General features: G+C 38.7%; 1 protein-coding gene across 3 annotated transcripts in view; it reads left to right on the top strand.

The window, feature by feature from the left end:
• KCNJ1 (potassium inwardly-rectifying channel, subfamily J, member 1) overlaps nucleotides 1–13,314 on the top strand; it is a 78,979-nt gene extending 65,665 nt beyond the window's left edge. The window contains exons 1-2 of one of the 3 annotated variants that reach the window (XM_006873079.1): nucleotides 11,466–11,483; nucleotides 11,856–12,992. In XM_006873079.1, the coding sequence (XP_006873141.1) occupies nucleotides 11,877–12,992 (1,116 nt within the window). In that variant the 5' untranslated portion in view covers nucleotides 11,466–11,483; nucleotides 11,856–11,876. Of the gene's footprint in view, nucleotides 1–11,465; nucleotides 11,484–11,855 lie in introns of those variants that run through there. The other 2 variants (XM_006873078.1, XM_006873077.1) reach the window with 2 other exon arrangements.
• Nucleotides 13,315–17,225: the final 3,911 nt, after the last annotated feature.

A 17,225-nucleotide genomic window follows, 5' to 3' on the forward strand; every position in this document is an offset into this window, starting at 1 on the left:
TTTTTTTCAAGATCTGTCTTGAAGTACAATGCTGTCTGTGATAGGACCATTTCATATGCTTACAAGGAAGACCAGTTAATACCACTATTATTCTAATTTACACACCAACCACTAAAACCAGTGATGATGAAATTGAAGAATTCTACCAACTTATTCAGTCTCAAATTGATCAAACATGCAATCACAATGTATTGATAATTACTGGCCATTGGAATACAAAGGTTGGAAACAATGAGGAAGGATCAGTATTTGGAAAATACCGCTTTGGTGATAGAAATGATGCTGTAGATTGAATGGTAGAATTTCACAAAATCAATGACTTCTTCATTCCAAATACCTTTATTAAATATCATAAAAGACAACTATACACATGGGCCTCAACAGAAGGAATATACATAAATCGAATTGACTACATTAGTGGAAAGAGATAGTGGAAAAATACCATATCATCAGGGGCAGACTTTGGAATAGACCATCAGTTGCTCATATTCAGGCTGAAGCTGAAGAAACTTAAAACAAGTCCATGAGAGCCAAAATATAACCTTGAATAGATTCCACCTGAATTTAGAGATAATCTGAAAAACAGATTTGATGCATTAGACACTAAAGACCGAAGACCAGCAGAGTTGTGGAATGACATCAAGAACAACATATGGGAAGAAAGCAAAAGACCACTGAGAAGAAAAGGAAGAAGGAAAAGACCAAATTGAATGTCAGAAGAGACTTTGAAAGTTGCTTTACAGTGTAGAGATGCTAAAGCAAATGGAAGCAGTAAGAAACTAAAAGAGTTGCATAGAAAATTTCAAAAGACAGTTCAAGAAGACAATGTTAAATATTGTAATAAAATTTGTAAAGACTTGAAGTTATAAAACCAAAAGGGAAGAACATGCTTAGCATTTCTCAAGATGAGGGAAATGAAGAAAAAGTTCAAAGCTTGACTTTCAATATTGAAGGATTCTATGAGCAAATATCGAATGATGCAGAAAGCATCCAAAGAAGATGGAGGGAATACATGAATCACTTTTCTAAAAAGAAATGGCTGATGTTCAATCATTCAAGAGGAAGCATATGTTCAAGAGCCAATGATACTGAAGAAAGAAGCTCAAAGTGTATTGAAAGCATTGGCAAAGAACAAGGTGACAGGAATTGATGGAATACAAATGGAATATTTCAACAAATTGATATAGCACTAGAGGTGCTCACTCATCTATGCCAAGAAATTTTGAAAACAGCTTCATGGACAACTGATGGAAAGAGATCTATATTTGTGCCCATTCCAAAGATAGGTTATTCAACAGAATGAAGAAATTGTTGGACAATATCATTAATATCAAAAGCAAGTAAAATTTTGCTAAAGAGAATTCAAGAATGGCTGCAACAGTACATTGCCAGAACAAGGGAAGACTGAATGATTTAAAATTAGAAAAGGTATGAACCAGGGTTGTATTTTTTTTCACTATACTGATTCAATCTGTATACTGAGCACATAATCTAAGAAGCTGACTTTATATGAGGAATAATGTGGCATCAGGATTGGAGGAAGACTCACTACCAACCTGTGATATACAGATGTTACAACCTTGGTTGCTGAAAGCAAATTGGACTTAAAATATTCACTGATGAAGATCAAAGATCACAGCCTTCGGTATGAATTGCACCTCAATGTAAAGAAAACAAAAATATTCATCACTGGACCAATATAAATGATAAATGAATATATATAGTGGTTACGAATCGGGTTGCTAACCTCAAGGTCAGTGGTTCGAAACTACCAACTGTTCCATGGGAGAAGAATGAGGCTTTCTGCTCCCATAAAGATTTGCAGCCTCGGAAACCCTGTGTGGGTCACTATGAGTTGGAACTGACTCCACAGTACTTAACAACAACATATATGTATATATATATATATATATATATATATATATATATATATGGCTCTTCCGAGGAATGTCTGGTCAGTTTGAACCACTGACCTTGTGAGTGCTTATCCTACAGCGCCACACCAGAAGTCCTATCTATTTCTCACTGGTTCTATTTCTCTAGAGTGCCTTGATTATTTGGTACTTTTCTCACTGGTTCTATTTCTCTAGAATACCTTGACTATTTGGTACTGAAAGTGGTTCTGTTGTTGTTGTTAAGTACTGCGGAGTCGGTTCCAACTCATAGTGACCCTGCACAGGGTTTCCAAGGCTGTAAATTTTTATGGGAGCAGAATGCCTCATCTTTCTCCCACGGAACTGCTGGTAGTTTCAAACTGCGGACCATGAGGTTGGCAGCCCGACTCATAACCACTACGCTACCAGAGCTCCTGAAAGTGGTTCTAGAGGAACAGAATTTTAAGAATGAGATTTGTTGTTGTAAAGTGCTGACTCATAGCAACTCTGTATAGTGTTTCCGAGGAGTGGCTGGTGTGTTTGAACTGCCCACCTTGCAGTTCAAACAGACCTTTCAGTCCAGTGCTTATCCTACAGTGCCTGAAATTACCTCTCAAATCTGCTTAGATTTAAAGATGCAAATGACTCCATATCTAGTAGTAAAGAGGGCTTAGTTAGTCCATGGCATGATGTGACAACTTAAATACTTATGAGAGATAAGTGTCTGGGTGTTGATGCATTTGCTACCTTAGAACATTTTGATCAAACTGATGAGTGCAACAGATTTGCCTAATGCAATACATCATTTGATTTCTTGACTGCTGCTTCCATGAGTGTTGTTAGTGGATCAAAGCAAAATGAAATCTTTAATAACTTCATTTTTTTCTCCATTTTATCATGATGCTATTTATTGGTCCAGTGTTGAGGACTAATTTCTCCTTTACACTGAGGTGCAACCCATACTGAAGGTTGTGGTCTTTGATCTTCATCAGTAAGTATTTTAAGTACACTTTGCTTTCAGCAAGTAAGATTGTATCATCTGCATATAAAAAACTGACAGATGAGAGGTGGGGCATTAAATAAGATGAGAATATGTGAGCAGATATCAATGAATGTGGGGACAGTAAAACCTTAAATTCTGTTAAAAACGCCTTTACCAGTAGAATCAATCCTTTTGCCCTTATATGATGAGATTAATTCAGCTGTATCTGCGGAATGTTTGCCTGAAGCATTGTCTAATGCAGATGCCTTACAAGATATTACTCAATGTACTCAGAGTCCACTCCCAGTTTTTGCTTCTAGGTCTATAACTAGACTCAACTTCAAGCAGACCCCCAAGAGTGAGGTACAAAGTATGACTCATAAGGAGATGCATTGTGCTTCAAAAAAGCAATTTGATTTTTCTGATTTATACAGACAGAAATCTGTGAAGTATGTGTGAGAATGACCGATACAGGTATGAGATAACAGTACAAGGAACATAAAATTGGATTACTCTGAATTTATTGAAATGGAATCACTAAGCAGAGATCCTGCATTCAATTTTTCAGCTCAAAAGGTTAGAAAAGGATATTACAGCTGATTTTTGTTGGTCGGCTCTGAAACAACCCAAAAGGTGGCCAACTAAGTGAAATTAGAAAATACCTTGATATATTGGAGAGGAATATATAAAAGAAACAGTGAAATTTGAATGTTAGGGTGGGCTTATCATATCAAACCCAACCATTCACCCAGGGGGTGCCAAGGAAACACACTTTTCATCACTACTGTAAGGGATAAATTTGTGAGGGGAGCCCCAGCATTCTTAAAGAGTTGTGATTGCTATTCTATGTAGGTTTGATGTTATAGTGGGAACTGTCCTCACTGAATTGAACTTGTACATAGAACAGAACAAGAGGATACTGAATGGGTTTTAAATCAGTAAAGTTATGGGTCAAGGTTGTATCCTTTTACCATAGTTACCCAATCGGCATGTTGAGTAAACATTCAAGAAACTGGATTATATGAAGAGGAATGTGGCATCCAGATTAGAGGAAGACTCATTAACAATTGGAGATATGCAGATGACACAACTTTGCTTGTTGGAAGCAAAGAGAACATTAAATATTTAGAATGAAGATCAAAGATGACAGCCTGCAGTATGGATTGCACCTTAGTATAAAGAAAATGAAAATCCTTCCAACGGGACCAATAAATAACATCATGATAAATGAAGAAAACAGTGAAGTTGTCAAAGACTTCAATTTTCTTGAATCTACAATCAACAATCAAGGATGCAACAGTCATGAAACCATATGATGCATTGGGCAAATCTGATGCAAAAAAAAAAAACTCTTTAAAAGTGTTGGAGGTCTAAAGTATGCCTGACCCAAACTACAGTATTTTCAATTGCCTCAATGCATGTGAAAGTTGGACAATGAATATGGAAGACCACAGAAGAATCAATGCATTTGAATTATGGTGTTGGTAAAGAATATTGAAAGTATCATGGACTGCCAGAAGAACAAGCAAATCCATTCTCGGAAGAAGTATAGCCAGAACGCTTTTTAGAAGCAAGGATAGCCAGACTTAGTCTCTTGTACTTTGGACAAGTTGTTAGGAGGGACCAGTCCCTGAAGTAGGACATCATGCTTGGTAAAGTGAAGGGTCTGAGAAAAAAAAATAGGAAGATGCTCAATGAGATGGATTGACACACGGCTACAGAAATTGATAAACTACAAATTGAAATCATTTAACAAACTGATGCAGCACTAGAGGCACTCTCTCAGCTATGCCAATTGTTTGGAAGAGATTTATATTTTTGCCCATTCTGGAGAGGTGACCTAATGAAATGCGGAAATCATCAGACAATGTCATTAATATTACGTGAAAGTAAAATTTTGCTAAAAAATAATTCATAATCATCTGCAACAGTACACTGATAGGGATGCTAGAGGTGCAAGTCAGATTCAGAAGAAGACGTGGAACAAAGGATATCATGGATGATATCAGATGGATCTTGGTTGAAAGCTTAGAATACCAGAAAGATGTTTACCTGTGCTTTATTCACTATGCAAAGACTTTCAACTGTGTGGATCATGGCAAGCTGTGGTCAACATTGCAGAGAATGAGTATTCTGACACACTTAATTGTGCTCCTGAAGAACCTGTACATTGACCAAGACACATTTATTCGAACAGAACAAGGAAACATTGAATGGTTTAAGATCAGGAAAGGTGTACACCAGGATTCTATTTTTTCCACCATACTTATTCAATCTGCAGGATGAGCAAATAATCCTAGAAGTTGTACTATATGAAGAATGTGGCATCAGGATTGAAGGAAGATTCATTAACAACCTGTGATATACAGATTATATAATCTTGCTTGCTGAAAGTGAAGAGGATTTAAAATACTTACTGATGACGGTCAAAGACCACATCTTTCAGTATGGGTTGCACCTCAGTAAAAAGAAAACAAAAATCCTTACCACTAAACCAATAAATAGCATCATGATAAATGGAGAAAAGATTAAAGTTGCCAAAAACATCTTTTTGCTATCAACACTCATGGAAGCAGCAGTCAAGAAATCAAATAATACATTGCGTTAGGTAAATCTGCTGAACAAGACTTTTTTAAAGTATTCAAGAACAGAGATACCAGTTGAGGACTAAGGTGTGCCTGACCCAAGCAATTGTATTTTCAGTAGCTTCGTATGCATGTGAAAGAAAGACAATGAATACAGAAGACTGTGGGAGAATTGATGCATTTGAGTTGTGGTGTTAGAGGAGAATATTAAAAATATTATAGATTTCCAGAGGAACAAACAAATTTGTGTTGGAAGAATTGCAGCCAGAATGCTCCTTAGAGGATTTATACTTAGGACATATTGCCATTTGTTACCAATCCCTGAAGGATATCATGCTTGGTGAAGTGGAGAGTCAGTGAAAAAGGTGATGATCCTCAACAAGATGGATTGGCACAGTGGCAGCAGAAATGGGCTTGAGCTTAACAATGATTGTGAGAATAGTGTCATACTGGATAGTGTTCCATTCTGTTGTGCATAAGGACAGAGTTGGAATCGACTCAATAGCACCTAACTACACCACCAGTGATAAGTAAGTAAGTAATGTATAGTGAATGCAATGACACTTAAACACTTATTTTTAGTATATGGTGGATGCCCATTTTTGATGATCTTTTAGAAAAGATCCTTTTATTTATCATTATGTAATAATGATATTTATTTTATTTATCATTATGTAAACCAGACTACATTGTTACTGCAGAGTTACTTAGCTCACTTTCCCATAGACCAGTGAGCTCCTTAGAACAAGTTCAAAGCTTTATTTGCCTTTGAGATCCCATTAAATGAGCATACAATATATGTTTGAAAAGTTTACAAAATCTCTATATTCTGGGAATGGACTGTTCATAGAACAACAATGTTGGAGCACTGAATTTAAAAAAAAATGGCCCAAATGTGATACATTTGCCTGCCAGGGCACTAAGAATACCTTGGTAAATATTAGCTACTGTACAGTCCTTTGCTTGCTACTAAGATTTACTGATTTTAATAGAAAGGAACCTAAAAAATGGCATGTTACATAACTCAGACCCAAGAGACAGTTTGTAATTGCCCAGTATTCCATAAAATACATATCAGTTCTGTCTGTGGTTGGATTAAAAACTATTGTCTAGGCAAAGTAGGATATGTACATAATAGGTGAGTAATGGGTTTAGTCAGAGGATGGATTTAATCTATTCTCTGGGTATAATTCTTCTTAACATTTGAATATTGGCTAATACAGTACATGTGAAAAAATACCTTTAGCAAATGCCAGATTTTACAGAATAAATTCTACAACAAAGGCTTCTTTTAAATCTCAGTTTCTTATGTAACACTGACTTTTGTATAGAGAGATTAGCATGGTATCCTGTTGCTTCCTGGTGTGATCTTACTTTCATCTTGCAAATATATAAATATTCTATGTCTATGTAAAAATATTACAGACTAGAAAACTCTATGGGCAGTCCTACTCTGGCATATGTGGTTGTGATGAGTCAAAATAGACTGAATGGAACCTAACAACACCTTATTCATCAATATTATTTTTAACACTTAGAAATCTCAATATTTCAGTATGTTTCAGAGAACAAACTGGGAGACAGATTCTGGTCAAAACTTATCAGGCATGACTTAGGAGAAAGAACAAGAGAGCTATAGAGCGTGGCAAAGGAGAGGAGTGTATCCTGGGAAAACAGTCCATGCCAGCTGCTCGGGGACCTTAACTGGTGGTTTGTCATATCTTAGCATGGCAGTATTCAAGCCATGTGAGGAGGTTTGGGGGGAAAATGCATATCCAGCTTGGGACTTGATCTGAGAGCAACCAATTACTTTGGTTTAAACCACTCAACTCCGCTATGAAATTAAGAGTTTTCAAGCTAATACAAAATCGCATCAGTCTACTGATTGACGCCTAAAATAATTTGGATCTAAAAGAAATCAGCCTGCATCCAAAGACCAACTCCCAACACTGCTTCCTTGCTTTTCTCAGCCACGGATGCTCCAAGTCAGAAGGGGAATGAATATGTTTTGGTAAATGCTAATAATCTGGAGAAAGTTTTATAGACTTGTTACTTCTGTTTCACCTCTTTGCAAAGCCAGGCAAACGCTACTTTGCTATTAATGCAGTCATGGAAACCCAAACTTATCCAAGAGATACATAAGGGGGTAATAACCACTCTAAAAATAATCATTACCCTTAAAAAAGAAATAAATATAAAAGAAGCTAGAGGAGAAAAGTATGGGGAAGAAAATCTCACAAATTGATGTGTTGAGAGTCATCTCTGAAATTATGATGTATGACAAAGAGAATGTCAGAGTCTATTGATACATGTTGGTTTTCAAATTGGTTATTTAACACAAAAAAAACACTCTGTGAAGAGCTTTTTAAACAGAATGTACTTTCACACACCTGGGAAAGGTAATCCATTCTTGGTGGATGTATGTAAAGTTAAGAGATATGTGCGCAAGGGGAGAGATGGGGAAAGAGACAGTACTTCCCCCTCTGTGTGGCCCACTTGGGACCAGCCCTTACGTCCCCTTTGGGGACTTGAGGTCAATGTGGGCTGGGTGTGATGAGAGCAGGCCTTCTGAGTTTGTGCGCTGCTGTTTGCTTTCTTAGTAGCACCTTTGTTTCATATATAAGCATATTCACTGGTATCGTTTTATATTCTGCTCTCAAATGTTCACATCTTCACAGTTTTCTACTTCTTGGTAGTGTCATATTTTGTATTCACCTGTCTCAGGCCATGGACAAGACACTACTGAATATTGTGTTTGTTGAAATTAGCACTAAGTCAGTTTCGCTTCCTAGTTTTTATGAATAGACACATTTTTGGAGGGGGATTTTGCAATCTATTTTAAAATGCATATTTGCCTTTAATTTAAAATATCACAAAGATGTTCATTGCTAGCCATAGTAGACACACCTTAAAGTTCTCTATGGCTTAGAGGAGGGGGTAGCCTATGTTTATGCTGTAAAATGCAAGTCCCAATAATGTCATCAATATGAAATTACTGATCAGATAGCATTTTAAAGTGCTTAATTCATTAACTGAGTTATTCCATTAATGTTTGCTGAATGTATAGATTGTGCTGTAGGATAAACACTAGACTGCCAACCACAGGGTTTGTGGTTCAAAACCACCAGCTGCTCTTTGGAAATCCTATGTTGGGCTGCTATGAGTCAGAACTGACTTGATGGCACTTAACAACAACAACGTAGATCGTGCTAGTAGCTATGAATATACAAATGAATAAAGCATGGTTCCTATCCTTGTTGCTGCATGCTGTTAAGTAGGTTTCAACGCACAGTCACCCTGTATAGGGTTTCCAGGGCTGTAACTCTTTATGGGAGCAGAAAACTTCATTCTTACTCCTGAAGAGCGGCTAGTGAATTTGAAGTTCGACCTCACAGTTAGCAGCACATGCATAATCCACTATGCTATTTGGGATCCTTGGTTCCTACCCTTGTTGTTGTTGTTGTTAAGTGACATGGAGTTGGTTCTGACTCATAGCGACCCTACACAGGGTTTCCGAGGCTGTAAATCTTTACGTGAGCAGACCGCCTCATCTTTCTCCTGTGGAACCACTGGTAGTTTCGAACTGCTGACCTTGCGGCTCTCAGCCCGATTCGTAACCACTACGCTACCCTTAGGGAGTGCTATTTGAATTAGTGCTCCCCTTGTCCTAATGTACTGAACTGTAAAGTCGGTTTGAATCGCAAGGTTAGCAGTTCAAATTCACCAGTCGCTTCTCTGAAACCTTATACAGGGTCTCTACGGATTGGAACCGACTTGACAACACTTCACAACAACAACAAGTCCTTCACTCAATATCAGAGAAGGGAGTGTGAAAGATTATGATCATCACACTATTCCTTTTAGGAATGTTGTAAAGCATGGAGAGAGAGAATTGTCCTGTGGATCCATTTAGAAAGCCTATGAGATTGTTATGTATTATTTGTCAAAAGAGTACTGACGGATTTTGTTCTAAATAATGCCAAGCTTTGAAAAAAAAAAAAAAAGTTGACCAATACTTAAAACGTTTTAGCAAACCTGTCTTTAGATTTGCTTAAATATATATTGAATAGTGATAATGTGGTGCTGTACCTCTGGTAGCGTAGTGGTTATGAATCAGGCTGCGAACCACAAGGTCAACAGTTCGAAATTACCAGCTGCTCCGTGGGAGAAAGATGAGGCTTTCTGCTCCTGTAAAGATTTAAAGCCTCGGAAACCCTGTTCATGGTCACTATGGGTTGGAACCGACTCAATGGCACGTAACAATAACAACAACCATAAACACTGAACTTCTAACCTCAAGGTCAGTAGTTCAAACCCTCAAAGCACTTCTCAGAACCACTACACAGGGTAGCTATGAGTTAGAACGGACTCAACAGCACTTAATAACAATAACAACAACCTTTCGAATATAAAATTTATTAAGTAAGATGCAATGTGGTAGAGCTTCCACACTGGAACATGATGCTGAGTGCCTGATGCTGTCGTTGTAACATAACACCAGCCCCCATTGCCATCAAGTTGATTCCCACTCACAGTGACCCAACAGGACCGACTGGAACTGTCTCATAGGGCCTCCAAGGCTGGTTACCATACAGAGGGAGACTGCTACATCTTTCTCCTAGGGAGTGGCTGGGAAGTTTGAAATGCGGGCCTTTTGAGTAGTAGCTGAGTACTTCAACCACTCCAACACCAGGGCTCCTCTGCCATTGGTTAGATACCTGATTAGTGATATTGTTGTTATTGTTGTTAAGTGCCGTCTTGTTGGTTCCAAGATGGTTGATGGGTGCGTTTGAACTGTTAACTTTGTGGTTAGCAGTCCAGTACGTGTCCTATAGTGCCATAAGTCTTCTATATTTTCCAAGTCTTGGTTTCTTCACCTGATAAATGACAAAGTACCAACAACCGTATACAAGCTGATTTAGATAGTGTCATGATTACTATTTCTTTTTCATAGTTATGTATTTTATTATATATTACCAAAAATACAAATAGTGCATCAAGCTTGTGCTCTCACAGGTATTATTGCTTAGCATAAAGCTACATTTATTCTTTTAAAAAGAGGAGGTAATTTAAGAATAATATCAAAGAAATGGCAACACAGTGGCTCCATACACTAAGCACTGGATCGCAAACTAGGATGCGAACCACAAAGTTAGAGATTTGAAGCTACCAGCCATTCCACAGGAGAAAGATGAGGCTTTCTGCTCTTGCAAAGATTTAAAAGCTTTAAAAACCCTACTCAGAGTTGCCGTAAGTCAGAACTGATGGCACAGCACTTAACAACAACAACAACATCAAATAAATAATAGTACACACCATCATGTCCAAAGTATGAGAGACGAAGTTTGGCCATCTTCGCCTCCAAGGAGTACTCTGGCTGCACCTCGTCCAACACAGATCTGTTTGTTCTTTTGGCAGCCTATGGCACTTTCAATATTCTCCTCCAACACCATAACTCAAAAGCATCAATTCTCCTACGGTCTTCCTTATTCACTGTCCAGCTTTTGCATGCATATGAGGTTATTGAAAATATCATGGTTGGGTCAGGTGCACCTTAGACCTCAATCTGACATCTTTGCTTATCAACACTTGAAAAAGGTCTTGTGCAGCAGATTTGCCTAATGCAATATGTCGTTTGATCTCCTGACTGCTGCTTTCGTGAGTGCTGATAGTTGATCCAAGAAGAATGAAGTCCTTGACAACTTCAATCTTTTCTCCGTTGATAAGAATGTTGTTTATTGGTCCAGTGGTGAGGATTTTTGTTTTCTTTACATTGAGATGTAATCCATACAGAAGTAAATGTTCCAAGTCCTCTTCACTTTTAGAGGCCAAAATGGCCAAACTTAGTCTCTCATACTTTGGACATATTGTCAGGAAGGAGCAGTCATTGGGGAAGGATACCATGTTTGGTAAGGTGGAGGGTCAGAGGAAAAGAGGAAAAACCCCCCAATGAGATGTATTGGCCAAGTGGCAGCATCGATGGACTCAAGCATGGCAACAATAGTGAGGTTGGCCCGGGATCGGGCAGTGTTTCGTTTTGTTGTGCATAAGGTCGCTATGGGTTGGTACCAACTCGATGGCACCTAACAACAACAAAAACAACACATAATTGGTTATCTCAAACATTTTTAAGGTTGTGTAAGATGTTTGAACATATGATCTTTTAGGTTCCTTCAATTTCTATTTCTGTAATTATTTTCTTTCTTTATACATAAGCAATATGGTCTTCCAGTGGAAAGTTTCTATTGGAAATAACATTTTGGCTTCCAGAATAGACTTGTCAGTGTGCCTAAAACATCAGTAGTACATATATATTTTTTATAATCTTTTCATATGTGGTTAGATATTTATGTGAGTCACCCAGTTCACTGCTGATTTGTAAATATATTTCTCTTTCCTTTGATATGTTTTCAGATTAGAGTGTTGACAGAAAGAATGCTCAAATATCTTCGGAAATGGTTTGTCACTCATTTTTTTGGACATTCCCGGCAGAGAGCAAGGCTGGTCTCCAAAGATGGAAGGTGCAATATAGAGTTTGGCAATGTGCAGGCACAATCGAGGTTTATCTTCTTTGTGGACATCTGGACAACTGTACTTGACCTCAAATGGAGATATAAAATGACCATTTTCATCACTGCCTTCTTGGGAAGCTGGTTCCTCTTTGGTCTTCTGTGGTATGCAGTAGCCTACATTCACAAAGATCTCCCAGAGTTTCATCCTGTCAACCATACCCCATGTGTGGAGAACATCAATGGCTTGACCTCAGCTTTTCTGTTTTCTCTGGAAACTCAAGTGACAATTGGCTATGGATTCCGGTGTGTGACAGAACAATGTGGCACTGCCATTTTTCTGCTTATCTTCCAGTCAATCCTTGGAGTCATCATCAATTCTTTCATGTGTGGCGCGATCCTAGCAAAGATCTCCAGATCCAAGAAACGTGCAAAAACCATTACCTTCAGCAAGAATGCAGTGATCAGCAAGCGGGGTGGGAAACTCTGTCTCCTAATCCGAGTAGCTAATCTTAGAAAAAGTCTTCTTATTGGGAGCCACATATATGGAAAGCTTCTGAAGACCACAGTCACTCCTGAAGGAGAGACCATTATTTTAGACCAGATTAATATCAACTTTGTGGTAGATGCTGGTAATGAAAATTTATTCTTCATCTCCCCACTGACAATTTACCATGTCATTGATCACAATAGTCCTTTTTTTCATATGGCAGCAGAAACCCTTCCTCATCAGGACTTTGAGTTAGTGGTGTTTTTAGATGGCACAGTGGAGTCAACCAGTGCGACATGCCAGGTTCGGACATCATATGTCCCAGAGGAGGTGCTTTGGGGCTACCGTTTTGCTCCCATAGTATCCAAGACCAAGGAAGGAAAATACCGAGTAGATTTCCATAACTTTAGCAAGACAGTAGAAGTGGAGACGCCTCACTGTGCCATGTGCCTGTATAATGAGAAAGACGCTAGAGCCAGGATGAAGAAAGGCTATGACAACCCCAACTTCATCTTGTCCGAAGTCAATGAAACAGATGACACCAAAATGTAATTGCGCCTTTTCAACATGAATACAGCAAAGTCTCAAAGTTGGTTAGTGACTTAGAAACACAATGAAACAATCAGCAACCAGGGGGTATGAAAATAGAACAGGAGCCCTTAAAATCTGCCAGTACAATGATTCTCTGAAGCCCTTAACTGTGATCTTATAAGACATGATTCTCTGCAAGGCAACTATCTTAGAACATGTTATGTATTTAAGAGTCTGGAATATGGAAGCCACAGGAGCTTACTTGAAATCTTGAATATGATTATTTGAGATCGTGCAATGTTGATGAGAACAGTCAAAATCATCACACGTTTTATGTCCAGGCCAAATAAGACTTTTTAAAATCTCCTTGAAGAAGTTATGAGTTTTAGATAGGAAGAGGGAAAAAATAAATTCTCATTCGATTTTATTGCTAAAAAACAAGCTGCTTCCATTTTAGCAATGACTTTTATCAGGGGGAACATTGTCTCCTGAGACGAAGGAGAGGAACTTTGCAATCAAAGAAATTAAGAAAAAAAGAAAGAATGAAGAAGCCACAAATAATTGTGTAGTTTTAAGCTTCTCAAGCTTTGGTGGTTAGAGCCTTCATCTTAGTTGTGGGTCACACTGTGTTTTAGGAAGAGCAAGGTGGGCACAGCTCATGAGCTGTGTAGAAAATTCAAATTCTCTTGTGTGATACATTTAATTCAGCATTCTAATATCACAATGCACATCATCTTGCAAGACAGAAACCCTGGATTTGAAAAAGCTGGAGAACATAAAAACATGGTGCTGTATTGGAAGAGAGTAGGAGCTACAAATCTGTTAAAAGAGTATCTCCTGCTCTTCCAAGAAAGCAATGAAGAGTTTGAAGGTGCCAAGTCCTCTAGGAAGGAAAATGCCATGAATGCTTCTGAGGAAAAAAAAAAAAATGTTTCTTGTGTCTTTCTGCTGAGGGAGTGTACTGAAATGCTCTTTCTAAGAAGTGTGGAAGGAAAAAGAATGGGATGTGATCCCACAGTGAGGAAACGCTAGGTTTTTCTCTCTCCCTGGGGGCTGGTGCCACATATTCCATCATAAAAGGAATCCATGTGAAACCGGGTGTTATTTTAGGGGAAGGCTTTACCGTGAATTATTTTGAATGTATCCTTGAAAGGATAGTACTCAAAGCTGCTTAGGAATTAAATGTTTTAGTGTGTTGATTAAGATATTAAATCTCTACAACCATGTATGCACATTCTGAAAGTGTCAGTTATTGTACATTCATTGTGATCGACTGGCTGGTGGAAGTCCTCTTGCTGAGGGTGGACTTTCTTCTGAAAGGGGATGGAGAAGTGAAAGATGACAGATAGGACACATTTGTTGTCTTGACTACAGCTTCCCCTTGAGGAAGTCATCTTGGCTGCAGGTACACCCCTTCCTGTGCAGCTCACTCCAGAGTGAGTCTTGGCACTACCGTGGCAGCTGTGGTAATTGTTGGTAGGGATGACTTTGTTTCCCTGGCTTGGGGTTGAGTTTGTAGAGATCTACACACACACATTCTGGTCCTTCTGACCAAGTCCTATAGGAAGTCTAAGGAATGTAGGGACACACACTTTGTCCATGTCCATAACCAGTAGATTACAAGTGGTCCACATAAGACATTACTCTGTACCCTTAAGCATGGTAGCACAGCACTTTAATTGCTTGACAATGCTAAAGGAAATCAGGTAGGATGCTAGCTTGAGGAAGCTGGAATTCTCTGCTGGACCATTTTCATGAGATTTTATGACTCAGAGGCCCTTTTATAAATTTGAGGGAAATGGTATTGATTTAGGTCATTCACATCTGAACACACTTTTTGTGATGTTTCCCTACTTGTTGGCAAAATACTTAGTAATGGTTGGAACTGAAATGATCATAAGAAATCTATTCCTTTTGATTAAGAGAGCTGAACAACAACTAGAATCTCTCTGGCTAGCATTTCTTCCTGGGTTATTCAGTGAAAATCTGTTTGCTTCCAAATATTCCCCTTGAACAGTGCAATTTATCTCTGCTTCTTTGGGGATTTTGACCTGGAGAGTCTGTTCCTGGTTTAACATTCTTGAACTGAGGTTGACTCAAGCACTGATATTTAGATTTAAGATTTGGGAAATTGACTTTAAGAAAAAGGGCTAAATGTCTAAAAATTATTTCTTCTTAAAGAAAGGAAGAGTAGAAGAAAAAGATCCTTTCTAATCTACCAGACATAAAAAGTGAGACAATTAGTGGTTCTGTTTGTTTCCATCTCTGATGGGTGTATCATAAGGCATAAAGAAGACCTTGGAAATGCATCGTATGGAAGGTTGAGGATATAGTATGGTGGAAGCAACTTCCTTGGAGATGCTTTCATAAAATGAGAGATAGGTCCTCAACTATGTTTGAAACTAGCATGGGGTATCTTCCTCAGTCTACAGCAAAAGTTTTAAAAACCAATGATGGAAAGAATGCAAATGAACCCCTGGCCCCACCCCTTTGGTCTTTGTTGTCTGCCATTACAGGAAGTACATGTCAATCAAAGCTTGACAGGGGAGATAGAACATTTTATTTTGGAAGCCAGAAGTTTGAGAACAATGACTGGAATTTCCTCTTTCTGTCCAGCAAGGGCTGTTTGTCACTGGGGAGATAAAAGTCCAGGGGTAGGGAATAAAGGTTATCAGGAACTGTGGCAACACAGAGCCATGTGGGGGGATGCAGGCAGGAGGAGGACTTATGGAGGAAATCTATTTCAATGCCTGTCATTAAGTTTCCATTAAAAGAACATTCAGTTAGGAATTCAAAAATAATTTAATCTCCCCAGCCAGATGCACCCAGCTGGACTCCTTGGAGCCGAGCTCTGCAGAGGGAGATTTGCACCGAAGCTTCGAGGACTAGGAACTGGTGTGAGCCCAAAGTTGCCTCTCCATCCAGTACACCCTTGGCTCTGTAGGATGTTCTACAAAGCATTCATATCTTTGAGGAGACTGAGAAACCCCACAGCCTGTTTTTATTATCGGGTCTATTTACTATGCCTTTACCAGGACTTAGGTTCTGTTTTAAGCATTTTATATATATCCCTCATTTAATTTTCTCAACAAGCTTATGCAGTTAGTCCAATTATATATACTCTTTACTTTAGGCAGCTAAGACAAGTAGCTTGTTCAGAGTCACTGACTGTCAAACCCAAGTGTGTTTGTCCTTCTTGTCCATGCGCTCGAGACCACTCAAGTCAAGTGGATTCAGATACATCATAAGGTGACTCACCCTCATAAGGACTCACCGGGGCTGCAGGACACTGACCTGGAACCTATAGACGATTGACACACATTCCTGGCAGAGTCTCAGTCTTATGGGGATTTTTTAGTCAGTGCTTTATAAAACGTCTTGACCTACTTGTTCAAGGAAAAAAACAGTTTTATCAGAAGCTCAGGGTAAACTGCTCCGTTAATATCAAGAGGTATCCTGAAGATTCATTTAGATTGTTGGTGTGGTACTATAGAATAAACACTGGACCACAAGGTAGGTTTGAACCACAAGGTCAGTGGTTCAAACTCACCAGCTACTCCTTGGAAACCCTATACAGTGTCGCTATGAGTTGGAACCAACTGGACAACACATAGCAACAACTAATAACACATATATGTATACAAATATGCTAATAATAAATGTTTTAGTTCAATCTTCAAGTACTCCTCTAAGGTAGAGACAGATCTGAATCCTGTTTTGACAGATGGAAAATGGAGCCTTTGTCAGCCCTGGAGAAGAGGGTCTGTGTTCTCTGGTTACCTTATATTCCTAGAACCCAGTACATGCCTCACACTTTCAATCAATATTTTTTAAAGGAGAAAATCAGTGAATAAATGATTTACCCAAGGTCAGTATGACTAATAGTGAATTTGAATCTCTCTCTGTCCAATAAGGGTCCTTGGCAAGTGACTTAACCTTATTGATCCTCAATTTGTAAAGTGGGAGCTGTGCAATAGAGTTCAGGGAAGGAGTCAATGAAACAGTAGACAGAAGAATGCCTTTGAAAAAGTAAATGGCAATTAACATGGCAAATGGGGCCTGGGCAATGCGTTTGAGAGGGTTCAAAGGCAGCCTGGTGAATGATGGGCTGAAATGCAGAGACAGCATTTCTGGATGCCTATCTTTTACTGTTGTTATTGTTGTTGTTATTATTGTGTACCATCGAGTCCATTCTGACTCATAGCAACCTTGTATGAGTTTCTGAGAGCAACGGTGGGTTTAAACTGATGACCT

The sequence above is a fragment of the Chrysochloris asiatica genome, unplaced genomic scaffold, assembly GCF_000296735.1.
Source record: "Chrysochloris asiatica unplaced genomic scaffold, ChrAsi1.0 scaffold00222, whole genome shotgun sequence".
NCBI lineage: Eukaryota > Metazoa > Chordata > Mammalia > Afrosoricida > Chrysochloridae > Chrysochloris > Chrysochloris asiatica.